At 42.6% G+C, this 20,000-nt stretch overlaps 4 protein-coding genes and 1 non-coding gene across 5 annotated transcripts in view; 4 read left to right on the top strand and 1 right to left on the bottom strand.

Annotated features, from left to right (window-relative positions):
* The window catches only part of LOC127257645 (putative cytochrome c biosynthesis ccmC-like mitochondrial protein), a 1,297-nt gene extending 1,137 nt beyond the window's left edge, over positions 1-160 (bottom strand). The window contains exon 1 of the mRNA XM_051284408.1: positions 1-160. This exon is cut by the window's left edge and continues 1,137 nt beyond it. The gene's annotated coding sequence lies outside the window, so the exon portion shown is untranslated.
* A 7,370-nt stretch (positions 161-7,530) lies between these two features.
* Positions 7,531-9,019, top strand: LOC127262840 (NADH-ubiquinone oxidoreductase chain 6). Its single transcript, XM_051292059.1, has one exon. The coding sequence runs from the start codon at positions 8,379-8,381 to the stop codon at positions 9,000-9,002; it is 624 nt and encodes a 207-aa protein (XP_051148016.1). The 5' UTR covers positions 7,531-8,378; the 3' UTR covers positions 9,003-9,019.
* Positions 9,020-9,148: 129 nt separating this feature from the next.
* LOC127244554 (NADH-ubiquinone oxidoreductase chain 3) lies at positions 9,149-9,507 on the top strand. Its single transcript, XM_051265155.1, has one exon. It carries the CDS (start codon positions 9,151-9,153, stop codon positions 9,505-9,507), a length of 357 nt encoding a protein of 118 aa, XP_051121112.1. The 5' UTR covers positions 9,149-9,150.
* On the top strand, positions 9,424-9,945 carry LOC127241421 (ribosomal protein S12, mitochondrial). Its single transcript, XM_051260816.1, has one exon. It carries the CDS (start codon positions 9,556-9,558, stop codon positions 9,931-9,933), a length of 378 nt encoding a protein of 125 aa, XP_051116773.1. The 5' UTR covers positions 9,424-9,555; the 3' UTR covers positions 9,934-9,945.
* Positions 9,946-11,775: 1,830 nt separating this feature from the next.
* Positions 11,776-11,849, top strand: TRNAD-GUC (transfer RNA aspartic acid (anticodon GUC)). Its single transcript has one exon. It is a non-coding gene; the product is annotated as a tRNA-Asp (tRNA).
* Positions 11,850-20,000: the final 8,151 nt, after the last annotated feature.

Below are 20,000 nucleotides of genomic sequence, written 5' to 3'. Positions count from 1 at the left end.
CCCTTATAACGAGAAAGAAGAGATACTTGTCGAATGCCTTGGTTTTTTCCAAGAAAAAAACGTGGGAGGAAGCTAAATAAAAGATTTTCTGCTTCTAAAGCTCTCTTTCTTCTCTTATGATATTTCATTTCGGGAAAGATCACTCCTAAAAGCAAGCTTGATCTTATATACGATACCACTAGCGGACGACTATCAGCATCCACCTTCTGCTTTGTAGTAGTAAAGGAAGATTTTGAACCCCAAAACCAAATGAATAGTAAATTAGCAACGTTCAACGTAGGCAGCCAATTCTCAACATCTTAATCCTGTTGCTAAGGGGGCACCTAAACCCCATGAACTGAAGTAAGGGTGGGACTCTGACCGTACTTCCCGAGAGTAGACAACTCACAAAATTCCCCTCCGTAACCTAACTAGGACATGAGCACGGAACCTGTAGCTTCTCTTTCTCCTTCTGACCAACCCAGCCGTTGCTATCCGGTAGGCCTTTCTACTTGTTTAGCGTTCTTCCCCTTTGTATTCGTTGAACCTTTGCTATCTTTCTTTCCTATCCGGAAGACTCACTCAATCACCTCCAACGCCCGCTCAGTCAAGGGGTAGGAAGACCTCCCTTCACGGAGAAAAACCACCCGGGCACCCGTTCTACTAGCAATCGTTGCTCTAAGAAACTTCTTCTTCTGCCCTTCCTTGAATTCAAAGCTGCGGATAGCCCCTGTGGGAGTCGAACCCACCGACTAGGTTTCTACCTTGTTTTACCCCGACTAAGGAACCATAAGCCCCAACTTGAAAATTCTTCCTCAATTAGTTAAAAGGCTGAAATTGGCTGATATTATGACGATACTAGGTAGCATAGATATCATTATGGGAGAAGTTGATCGTTGAAATGATAATTGATACAACAGAAATAGAAGCTATCTATTCTTTTTCAAAATTTGAATCCTTAAAAGTTAAAAGAAGGATATGAAATTATATGGATGCTTGTTCCTATTTTCATTCTTGTGTTAGGAATCACACTGGGTGTACTAGTAATTGTTTGGTTAGAAAGAGAAATATCTGCGGTAATGACTCCATCAACGGTTACGAGAACAGTAAGAGCGGCTTCGGTTTGCTTTCTAATAAGGAAAATACATCTCATGCCATCCTGTGAGCAATCTTCTTTTTTCCTTTGCTGTCGGTACATGGGAGATATCTTGAATCGGATCTCATTCTTCTTCGCCTAAGGAAAGAACTAAAAGATGATAGCATTTCTGGGGGAATAGAATCATATTCAGTGGATGCCTAAGGTTCACTCACTTTAAGCTTGAAAGTCTCAGGCTAGATCACGCTAAGGAGCGAATGGATAGAAACTTTACTTGTCCTTTCCAGTATGCCGAATAGAGTGGAGCTTTTCCCCAATCCAGCAGCTCCTTACTCTCTATTGCTTATAACCGGCCTTCTTTTCTATCTAAATCCCTGCTTTTGCTAACGTTCATTGATCAACTGCCGCAACTAGTCTTGATCGATCCAACCCGGTATAATATGATATGTCCAATCAAATCAATCTTCTTTCAGATCCTTCTATATTTATCTTGTTCCGTGTCCGAAGGTTCCCGTAACAGTAGCTGGTAGTCGGTGGATGCGCTAATGTAATGGTAGGTGCGTGAATAATAATCTTTGTTGGTGGGGAATAGGTATGCATCCCCAGTCTGTGAATACCTCTTCTGGCATTATACTGAATAGGTCTAGTCTTCCATTACCGGAAGCGGTACTAAGATTTTAGGTGGCTAGCATTGGTTAGGATGTTAATCGGATCATAAGATAAGTGAATGCTATAGAGATCTGAAAAGGACTCGGTAACTAGTCTGAACAACGAAATATCGTATAGAAATAGAACTTGACTTAGTTCAAGCAGCGGATTCTATTTCTCAAGTGCCACAATTGTATTGTATATAAAGAAGTATCTTCCGAACCATTGGCACAGTATCAATCCGACTAGTCTTTCTTCATTTTGAGAGCAAGAAGCGGAACTATATATTAGTTTCAATTAGAACAGTGGAATCACAAGTAGTTACTTATATTTTGACGATGGGATTCAGTTTCGGATTAACGCTACTCATTATTCTTCGTGCATTCCTCGATCCCTTTGGTGATGACCAGCTACCCAATCCGATTTATAGTACATTTTACGGGGAACTTGGTGAAGGAAGAAAGAGTAGAGCAGCGTCTCGCGGAAATGAATTGACCAGATCGATCGAATTGCACGATGCCGAGTTTGATCCTTGTCCACTACCTCTGATGAACGAAAGCGGTCCTTCTACACGAATTGCTCCTTGATAAAGTTCAACAACTTTTCATAACTGAATGCCAGGAAAAGTGAGTTCCAAGAATTACCTTCTATGTAAAAGACGATTTCCTCCTTCACTAGTAGAGTACTGGTACTCTATTTGAATTTGATTACTAGGCCATATCCCTACCCTAGTTCAAGAACCCGTTCAAAACGCGGGAAAAAGAAATGCCTAAAGGCCTAAGTCCCCACGTCAGTTTAAACTCCACTCCCTGGAGGATGAAACTTTATTCGGTTCTTTTGATATTGAGTCTGACTCTTATATAAATATAAACACCGATGATCCAGTACCAGACTTCGCCTTTTTGGCTACCCTTCCTCTATCAACAAACAGGAAAGGTATTTCTCTCTTGAAGAGAAAATCAAACTTGATGCTTTTATTAAGGTTTAGCTATCGATACGTGAACTCTTTGTGCTTGCTTAGCAGATGCCCTTTACATCTCCGCTTTGGGCTCAGTCACTAGTTTGCAGTAAAGAAAGAAGATGGTTCTAGTATAGACCATTACACCAAAAATATCCTCTCTCGATACGCTCTTGCGCTTCGCAGCACTTTTGCCAGTGAATATGGCTACGAAAAGTCAGAGAGGTCTATAGGGCCGTTTATCCCCGTTTTGTTGTTGTGCGGGGTTCCCCACGAATACTGGAAAAGTTCGCAGTTTTCCATTCGGTCTTACCTGATCGCCAAAGCAGAACAGTGCTTTCTAAAAAGCCTACCGTGGCTGATAGCAAAGTCAAGTGCGATCCGAAGCTAACTGATGGCGCCCTTACTCCGGGTAAGAAAAAGCAAAAGGAGTCGACTCTAAGATAATGAAAATCGTGGGAAAGACTTCGGTGAGAAGGGCCTCTAGTACAATGAAAACTTGGCATTTCAAGCTTCTTTTCTCATTCCTACAAGCTCGAATTAGAATATCGTATGATAAGAACATACTTCTCAGACTGATATCACCGAATTGGTAGTTTAAGAAAGTGTAACAGTAAATAAAGCCGGAAAGCAGGAATGTCCCAAAAGCGTCTTCATCCTTTCACAGGTTTTCAAAGCAGCGAGCCTTCACTGGGGAGATAGCGACCTCTTCAACTCAAAACCATTGAGAGTACAAGTAAGACACTAAACATAGAAGAAAGGGGCATGAGAGAAAAAGCATTTGTCCCTCCTAGCGTTCAAATAGGCCTGAAAGAGGGCCAGGGATGGAAGTGACTAGCCGGCTGGGAAATACTATGATGAGAATGGGAAAGCTGTACCCGCTACTCTACCTCTAAGGTTAATCCAATTCCTTGTAGTTGAGATTGCCCCTAATAGAGTAAATAGGTAATGGTGCGAAGCGATTAAAAGAGAGAATCATGCACCTCATAGGCACCAGACTCTTTCCTAATCTTTTTCAGATGCGCGTAGTGGAAAGGCCTGAGGTAAGTATTACTTTATCAAATCAAATCAATGAATAGCAGTTAGAATTAGGAGTCTTACCCCCGCTTCGATGTCGGGGAATCGATCAAAGTCTGGTTGAAGGGGCGGTAACTAGCCTTTGATGAGGAAGTAGGCGAAGTCAGGGTTTAAGCTCCAATGCTACACAAAGCTGAAATCCCTAACGAGGGAAAGGAGTGAAGGTCAAGCAAATGACTCGGCTTACCCTAACGGGCTTTGTAGTGATATCAAGTGAAGATATTTCTCTTTTCCACCAGCGGGCTTTGTAGTGGCAAACTGTAGCCCGAGGGTATCAAAATGCTACCCCAACTTCTTGTTATATGATTCAGATGAACAGCCAAAGGAAGCGAGAATCTCATTCTACTACGTCGTGAGCCGCTTGTTTTGATATTGATCATTCGGCCTGAGTTAGCATTTAATAGTTTAAAGGTCCCTTCCTATTGAAAGGGGCGGGCGGAGCATTATTAATAGATAGAAAAGAAAAGAAGCCGAAGAGAGTCGTTTACACTCAGTGAGTAGGAATTGGGGTCCTATTTCCCAGTAGCTTGAGTCGGGAAGCCCCCTTGGGACTAGATGAATGACTCCTACGACATTCCTAGGAACCTGAATTTCTATATTCCATGTGGCGCTTGACCAGCCGATCTAATGAGAAAAGGTTCGAAAGGCGCCGATGCATCGATTATAGAGCGGTATCGGAAAGAAGTCAGATTTTTCCTGGGACAAAGCAGTGCGCTCACTCACTGACTGCTTGTTGTCCTGATAGGGTAGCTTCTTCGCGGATTTCCCCTGCCCGAAGTGGATTGGCAATACCAATAAATCTCACCGAACAAACTCCTTGTCAAAGCCGTGAAGCCATGCGTCTTCGACTTTGACCCTATAGCGTTTGGGTGGTGGCCTACTAGCGTAGTAACAGAAAGGCATCGAGGGGGGGCACTGATACTTGTGTTCCATCACTAAGAAAGGGATTGTCGTTATCTAAGTTATTCCCATTGGCAGGAGGCACGCCAGCATCTCTACAAATTCGTCGAGGAGAGTTTTTCACTAAACTTGAAGGAAAAAAATATTGCCCGTAAAAGAAGAGAAAAGAGGCATTCTAAAGCTCCGGAAGGCCGACGACTATATCTATATGAGGGTGAAGAATGATAAAGACGAGAAAATTCCAAGACGAACCGTCACGGGGTGGAGAGTGTGTATTGACTACCGAAAGCTAAATGAAGCAACTCGGAAAGATCATTTCCCTCTCCCATTCGTAGACCAGATGTTGGAAAGGCTAGCAGGACATGAGTACTACTGCTTCTTGGATGGATACGAAGGCTATTTGAAAATACCCATGGCACCGGAAGACCAGGAAAAGACTACATTCACTTGCCCTTATGGGACTTTCGCATACAGGCGAATTCCCTTCGGTCTGTGCAATGCACCTGCCACCTTCCAGAGGTGATGGCAATCTTCTCAGACATGGTAGAGGACATCATTAAAGTCTTCATGGATGACTTTGGTATGACCTATGACGACTGTCTGCACAACCTTTCCCGAGTCCTCAAAGGCTGCGCTAACCTCGTGCAACATTGGGAAAAGTGCCATTTCATGGTGACAGACGGAATTGTCCTGGGTCACAAGGTGTCGGCCAAGGGAATAGAGGTAGATAAAGCAAAAATGGAAATAATTGAAAATCGACCTACCAATGTAAAGGGGGTGCGGAGTTTCCTAGGACATGCAGGATTCTATAGGAGATTGAGTTAGGACTTCGCCAAGATTGCAAAACCCCTTACCAACCTCTTGGTCAAGGGCGCACCCTTCGACTTCAATGACGAATGTTTGAAGGCTTTCAACATCTTAAAGCAAGCCCTGATATCTGCACCCATTATTATTATTATTGCACCTGATTGGAGTCAGCCATTTGAGTTAATGTGCGATGCAAGTGACCATGCCGTCGGACTTTGGGCAAAGAAGGGACAATCGACTACATGTTAATGTTATATACTACGCTAGTCGTGTCCTAGATGGTGCTCAGCTAAACTATGCCACCACAGAGAAGGAGTTCTTGGCTGTCGTATATGCCCTGGACAAGTTCCGACAATATCTGGTATGCTCAAAAGTATTTGTATATACGGATCACGCCGCTATTCGCTTCCTTCTGACAAAGGCATCTAAGGATGCGAAAGAGAGCTGGTGGGTATTGTTACTACAAGAATTCAAGCTGGAAGCTATCGATGCTCCTTTCTTTATGATGCCTAATCCTAAAGCTAGTGGAAATGAAAGCAAAGGATTGAATCCCTTATTTGGTACTTAAAAGCAAGGTCTTTCTTGTTGACATTTACCTAGGATTGATTTGACTCTACTCAGGATTCATCTGCTTAAGCTTTTATAGAGTAGATGATGGATCTACTAGCTTCCGAATCCCTTGTCCTCGGCGTGGTACTCTGGATTGACTTAAAAGAACCGGCCCTTAGGAATAGCATACGATTGCCCGATCCCTTTCTAGATAAGGGGAGTAAGAGTTCGCTGCTTTAGGATGAAAATCTTTCCGGTGGATTCGGTTCGGGTTAGCCTGATCTTGGAAGGAATCGGTGTAGCCATTCTTTCTTTCTTAGTTGGCTTTTCCCTCGTAAGCCGAAGGAAGAAGCATTTCACTTGCTTTTAACCACAAAAGAACGTAAACTCTAAGGACGGGATGCCAGATAAAAAGAACTTGCTGGAGCTAGAAAGCCTTTCATCGTTAAGTTCGCCTGAAAGCGCTAGCGAATCTCATCCTAATTCAAAAGCCGGGTTTTGCCTTTGCAAACTTGTATGCGGGCGGAATAAGAGCTGTGGGACTTTTTAGATATGCCTTCACTTCTTCCGTTCCTCCATCTGGTGAGTTAAGAACCTGCTTCGATATGATACTTTCTAGGCCTATGGGATCTTTGTTCTATATATGATACTGCTCTGCCCTGCCTTGCTTGATTCACAGAACTCAGAATAGGCATCAGAGGATAGATCGACGCGGTAGCTGACGAATCTTCCACTGGTAGATGGACAAGCGTGTGGACCGATGGACTTAGCAGCCTTGATCGTTACAAAGGGCGATGCTACAACATCGAGCCCGTTCCTGGCGAAAGAGATCAATATATCTGTTATGTAGCTTACCTTTTTAAAGAAGGTTCTGTTACCAACATGTTTACTTCCATTGTAGGAAATGTATTTGGATTCAAAGCCCTGCGTGCTCTACGTCTGGAAGATCTGCGAATCCCTCCTGCAACTATTCAAACTTTCCAAGGTCCGCCTCATGGGATCCAAGTTGAGAGAGATAAATTGAACAAATATGGTCGTCCTCTGCTGGGATGTACTATTAAACCTAAATTGGGGTTATCCGCTAAAAACTATGGTAGAGCATGTTATGAATGTCTTCGCGGTGGACTTGATTTTACCAAAGATCTAAAGAGTCAATTCCGCTTTAAAAGTCAAAGCGCAACCATTAGATCAAGAATAGGAAAGTCCACTTGACTGATTCATAGTGCAGATAGAACATCTTTATCATTTGTATATTTTCAATCGATTTATTCTTTTTTCTTTTCTACCTTCTATACAAAGTGGTCACGTACATGTGTATTTCTACGCTATTTATATGCCAACTAGTCTGCTATTCAAGGAAACCCGATCCTTCTCCAATGCCCGGTTCACGAAGTTCTACCACTGCAGGGCTCAATCATGCTAGTTAGGCTATATGCTTAACACATGCAAATAGAAAGTTTGATCATCAGACCTTAGAGAAAGGGGTGAAAGCGATAATTTCATAAGAGAAGGAAGAAAAGAGGTTTTTTTTTGGATCATCCGGGAATCTTTATAGGAGTGACAAGGGTTCCAAACCTTTCCTCGCGTGTGGCGAAAAAGATTCTATTCTTTCGCAAACCCCTATAGAATTCGAATAATAATAATAATAAGGCTCTTTTTCTTTTTCATGGAGCTTTCTCCCAATCCTCAAGTTCCATTTTGATTTCTATTTATACGATGTCAACGGTTCTTTCTTTTTTCGATTACCAATGGTTCGACAACGTACATTTCCAATCAAAGTGTCTTTTTCTTTTTATGTGGTCGTCATTCTTTTTAGTCTTTGTCTCCTCTTCATGGATGAGCTAACCAGAGCGGTGGCTCAGTTCTATCCCACGTTGGGAGGAACGAATGGTGGGTTCGGTCCACCACCGGCTCCGCCCGGGCCGGACAATTCCGTTCTTTTAGCTGCTTCTGGTTCCCACGAAAGCGGTCCGTCTGATCCAAACGCTCATGTCTTGGCGGAGACACAGGAAGGCTTAGACCGCCTACGTCAAGAGAACCTGCGCGCCCTTCGTGAGAACGAAGCTCTCATAAAAAGAGCCAAGGAGGAACTGGGGCTAGGAAAGAACGTTTCAAAGCGATGAAAGCTCGAGACGCCGCCAAGGATCAAGCTAGGCGGATCCGGCGCCAGGCACTTCAGGAATTCCCTAGGACAGTGGAAAGAGATTTGAGATTCCGTAAGTAACTCAGTGCCTTTTTAAGGAAGGGGTTTGTCTTGGAAGAAGAAAATGAAATACGAACAACCGCGCTGGTCGTAATAGATCGACTTTCATGCTGGAGCAAGAACTAGCATGAAAGTTCCATTTCAGGGAAGGACGACGTACTATGACTATGATACTTTCTGTTTTGTCTAGCCCTGCTTTGGTCTCTGGTTTGATGGTTGTACGTGCTAAAAATCCGGTACATTCCGTTTTGTTTCCCATCCCAGTCTTTTGCAATACTTCCGGTTTACTTCTTTTCTTAGGTCTCGACTTTTTCGCTATGATCTTCCCAGTAGTTCATATAGGAGCTATAGCCGTTTCATTCCTATTCGTTGTTATGATGTTCAATATTCAAATAGCGGAGATTCACGAAGAAGTATTGCGCTATTTACCAGTGAGTGGTATTATTGGACTGATCTTTTGGTGGGAAATGTTCTTCATTTTAGATAATGAAAGCATTCCATTACTACCAACCCAAAGAAATACGACCTCTCTGAGATATACGGTTTATGCCGAAAAGGTACGAAGTTGGACTAATTTGGAAACATTGGGCAATTTACTTTATACCTACTATTTCGTCTGGTTTTTGGTTCCTAGTCTTATTTTATTAGTAGCCATGATTGGGGCTATAGTACTAACTATGCATAGGACTACTAAGGTGAAAAGACAGGATGTATTCCGACGAAATGCTATTGATTCTAGGAGGACTATAATGAGGAGGACGACAGACCCACTCACGATCGACTAAAGAAAGAAAAGGCAAGTCGCTTTCTATTGGTTCAAATCCAATTCGTGAGAGGGATACGATATGAAAAAATTCTTCTTTTCTTTTTTCGGTATGCCGCCAATAACCAACGAATTACGCAAGGAGCGAAAGAACGAAGTGTGCTGTGGTGATGTCCGAATTTTCACCTATTTTGATCTATTTAGTGATCAGTTCGCTAGTTTCTTTGATCCCACTCGGTGTTCCTTTTCCATTTTCTTCCAATAGTTCGACCTATCCAGATAAATTGTCGGCCTATGAATGTGGTTTCGATCCTTCCGGTGATGCCAGAAGTCGTTTTGATATACGATTTTATCTTGTTTCTATTTTATTTATTATTCCTGATCCGGAAGTCACCTTTTCCTTTCCTTGGGCAGTACCTCCCAACAAGATTGATCCTTTTGGATCTTGGTCCATGATGGCCTTTTTATTGATTTTGACGATTGGATCTCTCTATGAATGGAAAAGGGGTGCTTCGGATCGGGAGTAACCACTAGTGATAGGGCAAAAAGAGGGGGGAAGGACAAAGGAAATCGCGATGCCTACATTAAATCAATTGATTCGTCATGGTAGAGAAGAAAAACGGCGCACGGACCGTACTCGAGCTTTGGATCAATGTCCCCAGAAGGAAGGAGTATGCCCGCGTGTTTCAACGAGAACACCGAAAAAACCTAATTCAGCTCTACGTAAGATAGCCAAAGTACAGTTGAGCAATAAACATGATATATTTGCTCACATTCCAGGCGAAGGTCATAATTCGCAGGAACATTCGAAGGTCTTAATAAGAGGAGGTAGAGTCAAAGATTTGCCAGGTGTGAAATCCCATTGTATTCGAGGAGTCAGGGATTTGCTGGGAATTCCGGATCGAAGAAGAGGAAGATCCAAATATGGTGCGGAAAAACCCAAATCGATATGAATGGAAGATGCCTCTGGAACTTCTTTTTCTCGGTCAGTAGTTGGAAAGTTTCTCGAGCTCAGGTACGGGCGACTCAGCCACATGTGCTCGACTGAATATGCAGCCACGGAACTGCTAAATCCCTCGTGAGACAGAAGTTCCGGTCAATCGTGTCGGCCTTCATCACCGCTGCTTTGGCGATCCGACTTCACGAATGCGGTGACGCGCAGTATTTGTTGACATAGGGGTAGCGAGGAGCTTTCCGCAGTTCATTCAATCTATGAATCCACAGTGGGACGTTCTCAATCCAAAGTGGACTTTTGGGTCAAAGCCTAGACCAAAGGTCCCTAATAGCGTAGGGAGACTAATCGGGTAGCGAATCCCATCCTCAGCTAAACCTGGGCAATTCACATAGCGCCTTCCTTTCGATAGACTTCCTAAACTAAAGGAGGATCTAGCTGTGGATGATGTCACAGCTGGAGAGTCAACCTTTGAATATTAATGCCTGCCTTATTCTAGACTGAAGAAGATAGATTTCAAGAATTCCTTCCTTTCCTTTTCATCGAAAGCTTTAGTCACATCTGACATCACTTCTATTAAGAATTAAGAAAACCTAAGTCGAGTTTGTTGATCGGATAAAAGGATCTATGGAATAGAGTTGAGAGACCCTTTAAAAACAGAATGAAAGACAGAATAGGATAAGAGTTCTCAGAGCAGACTTCAGAGCTGACCATTCCTTTCTGGCTAACCTACCGGTGGACTCGAAATAACGAAAGCAAGCTTTAATGCAAGACCCTTATCCCAATAGACTAGACATCTATAGATGAGAACACATAAAGCTTATGGAAATCCATCTTGACTTTCCTTTAATTCATGCTCTCATTCTTAGACTGCAGGGGGACATCCTCAGAATGGTCTCTCAGTATGGTTACCATTTCCTTTCGCATAAATAGTCTATGTTGTAGATAAGGCAAGTTATACGATACGATGTGATTGACCTATCAATATGATCTATATGAATATGAATAGGGTAAACATTAGATGGGAAGATGGGAAGAAAGAAGGCGATAAGGGAATGCGCAGAGCAAGAACGCCTCCCCCTCAAAGAGAGTAATAGAGGGAGACAGCAACTCACCAGGAGAGGGAAGCTAAGAGAAAGAAAGACCGGAATTCCCATCCTTCTCTTAGAAGGCAGAGTCGAAGATAGGATGTATTTCTTACCCAGCCTTTGTCGTCCTATCTTATCTCTTTCAAAGCTCTATAATAAAAGTCAAAAAGGGAAAGGGCACGGAATAAGAAACCCAAATCCACTCCATAAAATAGAAGAAAATCCAACACGGAAATAGGAGGAAATAGGACCGGTAAAAGCCCTTCTTTGGTATTGGGAAATACGTCACCCTCTCGCTTTTCTTTCTATCTATTAATGCGGAAACGAGCAATTTGAACAAGCTGAATTCCATCCACCCTGATTTCCGACCTCTTGCATTGCATTACCATAACGAAAACAAAAAAGAGATTGCTCTTGTGATTCTCCATGAAGCTTTCTCGGTCGAGGAAAGGAATAGCGATAGATTTCTATAGAGCATCGAGGAACAAGCAGATGAAATCGGACGACGAATTCTTGCGTGGTCCAAGGAAATCAAAGGTCTGCTTCCACGATTTCATCTATATAGAATCTTTGAATATCAGAATAGCTTATATAGTCATGATTCAATTCATGAATTAGCCCACTATGAGTCTACTGCATTTATAAATATATATTCTAGTATATCATTTCTGTCTCTGTTACAAGACGGCGAAACTAAATGGTTCAAATTCAGAGAAAAAAAAGAAGAATTTTGAGGCTGTACACCTCATTTTCCTGGGATTGTAGTTCAATCGGTCAGAGCACCGCCCTGTCAAGGCGGAAGCTGCGGGTTCGAGCCCCGTCAGTCCCGACGGGGGATCCTTTTTTTTCCTTTCGCATTTCTCATCAAAGAAATAGGGGAGAATTTTCATTACTTCAACTAGTACCGATTGATGGGAGAGAGACATATTTGGATTAGTACTGGACTAGGCAGGGCAGTTCATTCCTGAAAAAGAAGTAGTGTTGACCGGAAGCTAGTTCAAAGAAAGGGCAAGCCAAGAAGACAAGTGAGAAGAGCAACCATTCTCAGAAGAAGACGGCTTGAAGTTGCTTACTCCTTTCTATACGACGGCAAATCAACCGAACTTTAGAGATTACATTCGATTTAGAAGCGGGTCAATTGTCTTTCCTTCGCCAGACGAATCCCCTCCTACCTGCTGTCATTGATTTCTCTTTCATCTCCCAGTCCTAACTAGAAAAGCATGAGTTCGTAAGCTCTTACCCGCCGTTGAAAGTTCGAGAGCAAGCAAAAGAGGAAAAGAGGAAAAGAGGAAAAGAGGTAATGAGGTAATGAGGTAATGAGTTCCACTGCTATTACTTCAGTTAAGTACACGTCTTCCGGTAAAGGTAGTCCGGGGAATGCCATGTTGCAATCAATGAAGTCTTTCCTTCATCCATCAAGGAATCAAAGAGCAAGTTCAGGTGAATGGACGAGTTCCGGGAAAGAACCCAACGAGTGAATGCTATGAATGAGCCTTCTTCCCTTCACGAGTGAAATTCATTCTATTGAACGGGGTAGGAGGCGGCTAGGTGGTACTGCTTGTGCTTCTCTTCCTCTCGCTATCTGAATTAACATGCAATCTTGGCTAGAATCAGTACTTTCAGTAAGCGCTATCACTTTCCGTTTTACTCGATGTAAGCTTTCAGTCCGGGCTCGGGAACAAGGCTTGTCGAGCCACTACTTGATGAGTGAGTTTAATTGAGATTTGCTTGGATACTTACGGCATTGATTCACTCATGTAAAGGAAAGGAAGTGAAGCTCCCAAGGCGAAAGAAAGATCGTCAGACCCCTAGAGAAGATAGTTCCCGCAGCAGCAGGAGAATAAAGAAATTCAATTCAGTAGGCTACAAGCCAGTCTTAGAGAGGGATTCTATTTATGGTTCAACTACAACCCGGTCGTTTTGGGTCATCAAGGGCAGTTTCAATGCGGGGACGAGATCCAAATCTGTGATTGGCTCTGCTCCCCGATTTGGATCTGCTGTTGGAACCAAACCAAGTGAATCGCTTTTGTGGTTTAAATGCTGCTAGCTTCTATCTTGCTTTACCGGTCCTCTCATTCTCTTCCTTTACTGACTCATCCATTCTCCTCCCTCTCCAACTCGGTCGAGTCATTCCTGGCGGACTACCTTTCGGTATGGAGCTATAAAGAAAAGGCTAGACCTAATGCTTTGAGTTTGCCTTTCTTGCAGGCATTGAATGAGCCAAATCCCTTGATGATGGGAGTTCCCGCTTTCAGGTTGTTTTGAGAAGAAGTCTTCCATCTCCAGATGTTACAATTCCAGGAGTAGTGGCAAGCTAGGGCCGGGAAAGCATCCAAAGGTTGTGGAGGCCTTTTCCCGGTCAATCTACACAAAAAGCCAAAGGGTTAACTATGACTCAGAGGAAAGAACTAATAAGTCTGCCCTGGGAAGCAGTGCATAAGAAGCTACGGGGAAGAGAGGTGGGACCAGAGGCCTAAGAAAATATGACATGGGACTGTCATAAAGCTGCTTTCGCTCCTCATGTTGTCAAAAGGTCATACTATGGCGTGGGACCCTGAATGTACAAGTGAATACATTTTGAGATATCACTCAGCGTCAGTGAGGCATCTCTAAAAGCCAAGACCTACAATAGGTGGGTACCAGACTATGAATTGCATCCGCGGGAAGGTTCGAAAGACTTGCTTGGGTGCGCACAGGAACTACTAAACTTTAGGCTTCCTCATCAGGAGCGAGTAGGAGGTCTCAGAACAAGGTTTGATTGTTGCACAGAAGAAAGACCTTTTGACGGGCTACTCTCCAAGCAGCACGACCTCGCTACCTCCCGAAGCAGCCTAGTTACACAATGCAGTTTTTTCTAGAGACGAGGATGGACCAGGCTTTTCCAGAATCGGCCAAGAAGCTCAGTGAACCCCAGTAGCAGTCGCTACCCCATGACTCTTAGTGAGAACCGTAGATTGAATGACTTTTCCAACAAATTGTTTATCGATGACTGAAGAATATGAACTTTCTACTTATGATCGTCACGAATTGAATTAGAATCAAATTGCTCTAGGTCGGTTACCGGTGTCAATAATTGACGATTACACAATTCGAACAATTTCTTCGAATTCACCTCAAATAAAAAATGTATAAAATTCTTGATTCAAAAACCATTTACAAATTCAAAATCAAAATAGCTTTTTGACCTAAAGGAATGAGGTTTTGGTTTGGTCAAGAACGGTTGGTTCGCGAGAATCCTGGCTTCGTTTTGATTCAAAATCGATTTCTATTCGAATAATGATTTCAAAATGGATAGTTTCAACCTCTGCTTTTAAGAATAAGCGTAGCCCCATAACTGTATTTCTATCAATCCACACCACCCCCCATTGAAATTTCATTCAATTAAGAAATATCCTGTAGTTTTAGGATAACTTCGTTTTCCTGGTCAAGTCGACAAGGGCATGAAATTATTTTCTTTTTTCTATAAAAAATAGATTTACCTGGACCAATACATGATTTTCTTTTAGTCTTTCTGGGATCGATCCTTTCTCTTCCTCTGGTCTAGTTAGTGACTTCGCTTCCCGCCCTTCGAACCGTTGCTATGTGGTATTCCCTTCTGCTTTGTAGTAGTAAAGGAAGATTTTGAACCCCAAGTCCAAAGGAACTAATGCCACTGATAGGAAAGACATAGACTCTATGCCCACCCACTTACCGCTCTATCACTTCAATTCAATGACGGACTGAACCTACCTTTCCCCATTCGACCTACCTGAGAACACTAACGGAACACTCTTTGACTCCCACTGACCAGCGGATTCCTGGTGTTGTTTCTTCTTCATTACCATTGATTCTTCGGGATCCTGTTGGTGCTGGTCGGCAGCGAATATCCCCAGCTGTCCAGCAAGTGGATGGTTTTCAGACGTCGTCAGGTTCTGGTCAGCAACAGATTGTTACGGCGTCCGCTGATATTGCAGTTCAGACGCGACCAGTTATGGCGGGTGCTGCTTCAACGGAAAATGTTCATATATCGTCCTTGAAGGAGGGTGGGACAAGTTATTCGGCACCGGTATCTGAGGTTCAATCAGTCTCGAAGGATGGGCTGGGGCTTTCTCTGCAACACCAGGTGCAGTCTAGTGCGCTTGTTGAGGGCGCAGCTTCACGGATTCTGAGTCTGATGAGGACCCGGTGCATACTTTCAATTCCTTTGGGGTTCTTGAAAATATGAAGGATGGTATGGATGGAGAGCTGCCTAAGGTGTCTCTGTCTCGGTCTCCTCCCGCTATGTCATCTCCTTCGCTACCTAGTGAATATAACTCCCCTGCTCCTTCGTCTCCTTTGAGGCCTATGAATAGATCCCCCTTTCTAGATGAACCTAGAATCCATACTCTGAGCTGTTTCATTGCAGTATGTGCTATAACTCTTAATAAGCTAGATTCAGTATGTATTAAATAAGAATATACCATTTGATAGTCTCAGAGATCTTGTAATGAGTGGTATCTTCGATAGGTATATTGAAGGTGGGGCTAGCCTTTCGTCTATTACTGAGGTGGTCACTCCTTCATCGAGTGTGCCGGATGCTGGCACCCCTAGTTCGATACATAATACAGTTTCTCACATACCTCTATAGATCAATCATCTGTTTCTGATGTACCGAATCAGCCGTTAGGCAATATTGACACTAATAAGAGTATCGGCTTCAAGTTCTTTATCGGGACTGCTCTGCTAATGGCAGCCGTGGTTGCTCTTTCATTCTATAATGGTTCTTCCGGCGTAGCCTTGCCAACTTATATTCCTACATGAACTGAAAAAATAGAATATGATTAGTGAAAGAATGATGCTGATCGAGTCAATCGATCGTATATTATCACAAAATTCGGATCTCTTTGAGTTAGAGGATATGGAAATGAAGGTGATTCAAATGGAGGTGAATGAGGGGTCCTATGTATGGGGTGAGTTCAAATTGCTATTTATTCATAAAGATGAGATGGAGAAAAAGTCTTTTTCAATATTTGTTCGCGTAGTCGATTCAGACTACTACCTCTATATATTAGACCCCGTGATAGACTTATTCTTATGGCTCTAACAGATTTTCTTCTCAAGACCTTGACTTATTCTTCTTTTTTGGATTCACCCTTTGCCTATCTAGAAGATCGTGATCTGCTTTCTTACATATCAACAATTGTAGGCTGGGGTCCTGTAGAAGTAGTTATCCTTGTTGATCTAGAAAGGTCAATCTCTACGCTTTCCCGTTCTTGTCTCATGGCTAAACTCTCAAGCGCTGTGGGGGATCCCTTGATCTTCAACCTTTTCTCCTCTTTCTTCAATTCCCCACTACTCAGTAAAATGGGTCCCACCCCTGATTTTGTTTTGGCTCGGAAGGGATCCCCCCTTCAGGTACCGACATCAGTCCTGTCTTGCTTAATATCTTTTTAGATCACTTTGATAGGGCTTTCCGATCCCGATTTCCCCAGCTTCCTTTCGCTGGCTATTGTGACGAGATTCTAGTCCCAATCCGCGTAGACAGACCGGAGGATGGATCTATAGAAGATAGAGTTCCCATTATGGTCTCATTACTAGAAGAATTCAAATTGTCTGCCCGTTACCTATCTCTTCTTCCGGGGGAATCCCCTATTTCTTATAAGGGAGGACTTCTTATCCTTGATGATAGATGATAAGGGGAGGAATTCCAAAGAGAAAAAATAGCATATCCAATCCTGCAGGACCTATATTCCCGAACAGAAGTGATAGATAAAATCTGTTCGGAAGAGTTCATCCCTAACGAACGGCAAGAGCAGATCCTTTTCTCGAGCAAAGCCAGACGTAACAGAGGAGATAGGCGTCGACGGATAGTCATGATGATGATTTGGAGTTTTCCTCTCCTAAGCCCAATGAGAAGACAGAAGAAAGTTAGCAAGCAAAACAGAGATTAACGGGTTTGGAAAAGGGAAGATATGTCTCTCGAGCCTTTATTGTTTATTGAAGGAATAGGGGAATGCCAAAGCTTTAGAAGAAATATCTTTAGTAGTCCCACTGTGAACTGAAAGCCTTACTCGCTGCGTATACTAGGTAGTTAGAAAGAGCTCCATTCGGACTTGGCCTTCCCCTAAAGAGAAGATATCCCATACCAACAACCATCCTCTGCTGCACCCAAGAGTATCTTGTCCCCTGCCATCGAATCGAAAGAAGAAAGGTAAGGAAACGAAAGGAAAGAGAGTTTGCTCTCAGAAGACATAAGGCGCTTTTAGCCCTCTCACTGGCTGTCTTGCCTACAGGATTTCTTAACCTAGTTTGCAGGAACTTGATCTTAAGTAAACTCCAAAGAGAACCGGGCTTTTCAAAATCTATGTGCTTGGTATATTTGTATGGGTTTGAAGTGAGCTGGTGAGACCTTGAGAATCACCTATTCACAGCGATCGAATCGGAAACAGTATACAGCCGAGAGCCAAGTTAGTAAGCAAATGCAGTCTTTTCTTCTCCAGATGCTTCTGATCTTGAGAATCCGTATGGGAGCCAATTGACAAATCTTAGGCAATTGGCTACTACTTCTCGGTCCTTTATTCGACATAGAGCTCTCACCGGAAATGGAACTTGTTTTCTTTCATTACTGACTTAGAGGAAGAGGTTAGTTCACAACTCTGATTCACCTCTAGTCTTTTCTTCTGGCTTTCTTTATCTCGTGATAAATTCATCGATGCTGGAGTCTTAGTGTGGAGGGCGGGGTCTTCCCTACACCCAGGAAAGGGATGAATGATGGAATTCAAGTCGAATACTTTCTGATTGAGATTCTTTTGAATTCCGATCTCTGTTCTAGCTGGAATGGAAAGCTTCCAAGGTCTATACTTGGTGATAGAAAAAGACAGAAAAATCGATTCTCTTCGGCCAGTTTGTCAGGTACTGGGAAACTGGTCTGACAAACTAACTAATACAATAAAAGAAAAGACGGAAAGAAGAGGCTAGGAAAAAACCTACACTGTATCGATGGAACTGAGTCTTCGTCTCAAGCAAAAGCAAAAAAAGATTCAACTATTGCTAGAAACTTAAGAGGAAAGCGGCCAAAAAGCTTCGAGAAGCTATTCTATTAACCTTTCAGAGATAGATCTCAACTCAAGTTGGGCCCTTGTTCAACGATAAGAAGAATGCGAACAAGCAAAAGAAAATTTGTAGCGTACTCCCTAAAAAGGGACAGGAGCTCCGAGTTTTGTGCTGCCGAATGAATACTTAGAAGTAGTAAGAAAAGGTGCAATAATAGTATGAAAATTTTCAAATAGAGTGGAAACATGAGTTGGCCTTTCAAGTATCTATAGAATAAGCACTGTGAACTATCGCCTTCAAAAGGATAGTGTACTAACAGGACCAGGGCGTGTTCCTCTTGCTTTCAGTTTCCGATAGGACCGCGATATGGTGCATCCAGATGGAATGAGTCCCGACATTTGCAAAGATCTTTCTAGATGTTAAAAGAGCTGGCTTATCCCAGTAAACAAACTCCAAACAAAGACTCCAACTTTGATTCCAAAGTCGAATCATTGACTATCTTAGCTTTCTTTTTCTCTATCAATAATGCCGGTACTATGTAGTCTCGCCCTAAAAGGGGCCTATGGATATCCCAGAAGTGTGATCGAATTCCACCATTCGATCAAGAATCTCGTTCTTTAGATCGATGATTTGGTCGATTTCCCAATCGTCAACCGTGGCGCTATGTAATTCTATAAGCGGTGCACAAGAAGATTCTTAATAGATAGAAAAGGCGCTCTTGCCCAAAAAAAGAGTGGAATACTTGGAACGAAGCATTCAAATTAGAGAGAGAATGAGTTTAGTCTTTTTCACTTGATAGTTGATTTGATCACTTAAGAGAATCCATATTTATGTGAAATCATCAAATTAGATGCAGCTAAATCGCATTTCACCATCTTGACTTAACTAAATGGTAGAAGACGCCTCCCTGACTCCTACCACACATATCCACCCCTCTTCCTAAACGAAAGAGTCTTTATTATGTCAACAATACAATCTGAACATTACATATCTACAATACTTTCTGCCCTATCCCATCTGATATATCCCTCATCGTGAATATTCCATTCCCTCCATACAGCTTAAGTAAGAAAGACGAAGCCTGTACGAGTCTAGTTCAGAACGAAAGGAGATTTCTTTGTATTTTCCTTGGTTTCCTTTTTGAAAAAAAGGACTATGCCTTAAGTTAGCAAGGTAAATGGATTTCGGAAAGAAAGATCCCACGTCCCATACGAAAGAAAGACCAGGCGATAAAGAATAAAGAAAGAAGGCTATGGGGATTCTAAATGGATCTCTCAACAATAAAGAAAGCTCGCTCCATGAACGCCTGAGAAATGATGTTGATCAAAGTAGATACAGAGAAAAGAGATTGGCTTAAGAAAAGAGATTGGCTTAAGAAAAGAGATTGGCTTAAGAAAAGAGATTGGCTTAAGAAAAGAGATTGGCTTATAAGGCTTTCCTGGCTTCTTTCATGCTGAATGAAAGCATACCAAAGAAACTCATATTGAAAGTAGGCTGCTCACTAGATGCGGAGAATAGGGAGCTATTGAAGAAGAAGGGATTGACCTAAGGCTTAGAACTGCCATAGTTTTTGTACGAGGAGCAGGTTCTTTAGTAAAAGAAGATGGCATTGAAGAATCATCTATCGTAGGAGCTCTAAGCCTGTCAGCTCAACCAGCAGCCAAGGCTGAAGGAAGATTTCCCTACCTAACTAACATAATAGCCTATGACTTTTTTTTGAAGGAACCACTTCGCTCGCGTAAAGTATTCCACCATTCTCTCTCTAAGCTAAGAAAAGAAAGGTAGGCTGACAGCAGTAAGTGTCGGTCTGGAGTCAGATCAAGATCCATACCACAGTTTCACCCTAATACTATTCTGTACGACATTGCCTATTTCTCCCCCTTGAACTTTGAAATAGATGCCCTTGTTTTTTTGAATTGTTGGATTCTGGACCGATTGTTAGATTGAAAGTCTTAGGAAAGAAAGCGTT

Source organism: Andrographis paniculata, unplaced genomic scaffold, assembly GCF_009805555.1.
Source record: "Andrographis paniculata isolate CXL003 unplaced genomic scaffold, ASM980555v1 Contig100END, whole genome shotgun sequence".
Classification (NCBI taxonomy): Eukaryota; Viridiplantae; Streptophyta; class Magnoliopsida; order Lamiales; family Acanthaceae; genus Andrographis; species Andrographis paniculata.
Note: the sequence above shows the minus strand (reverse complement) of the source record. Positions and strands in the feature narration are given on the sequence as shown.

What these genes read in the sequence shown, in the direction of transcription:
- LOC127244554 (XM_051265155.1), top strand. Translation starts at nt 9,151, where the DNA reads ATGTCCGAATTTTCACCTATTTTGATCTATTTAGTGATCAGTTCGCTA.
- LOC127262840 (XM_051292059.1), top strand. Translation starts at nt 8,379, where the DNA reads ATGACTATGATACTTTCTGTTTTGTCTAGCCCTGCTTTGGTCTCTGGT.
- LOC127241421 (XM_051260816.1), top strand. Translation starts at nt 9,556, where the DNA reads ATGCCTACATTAAATCAATTGATTCGTCATGGTAGAGAAGAAAAACGG.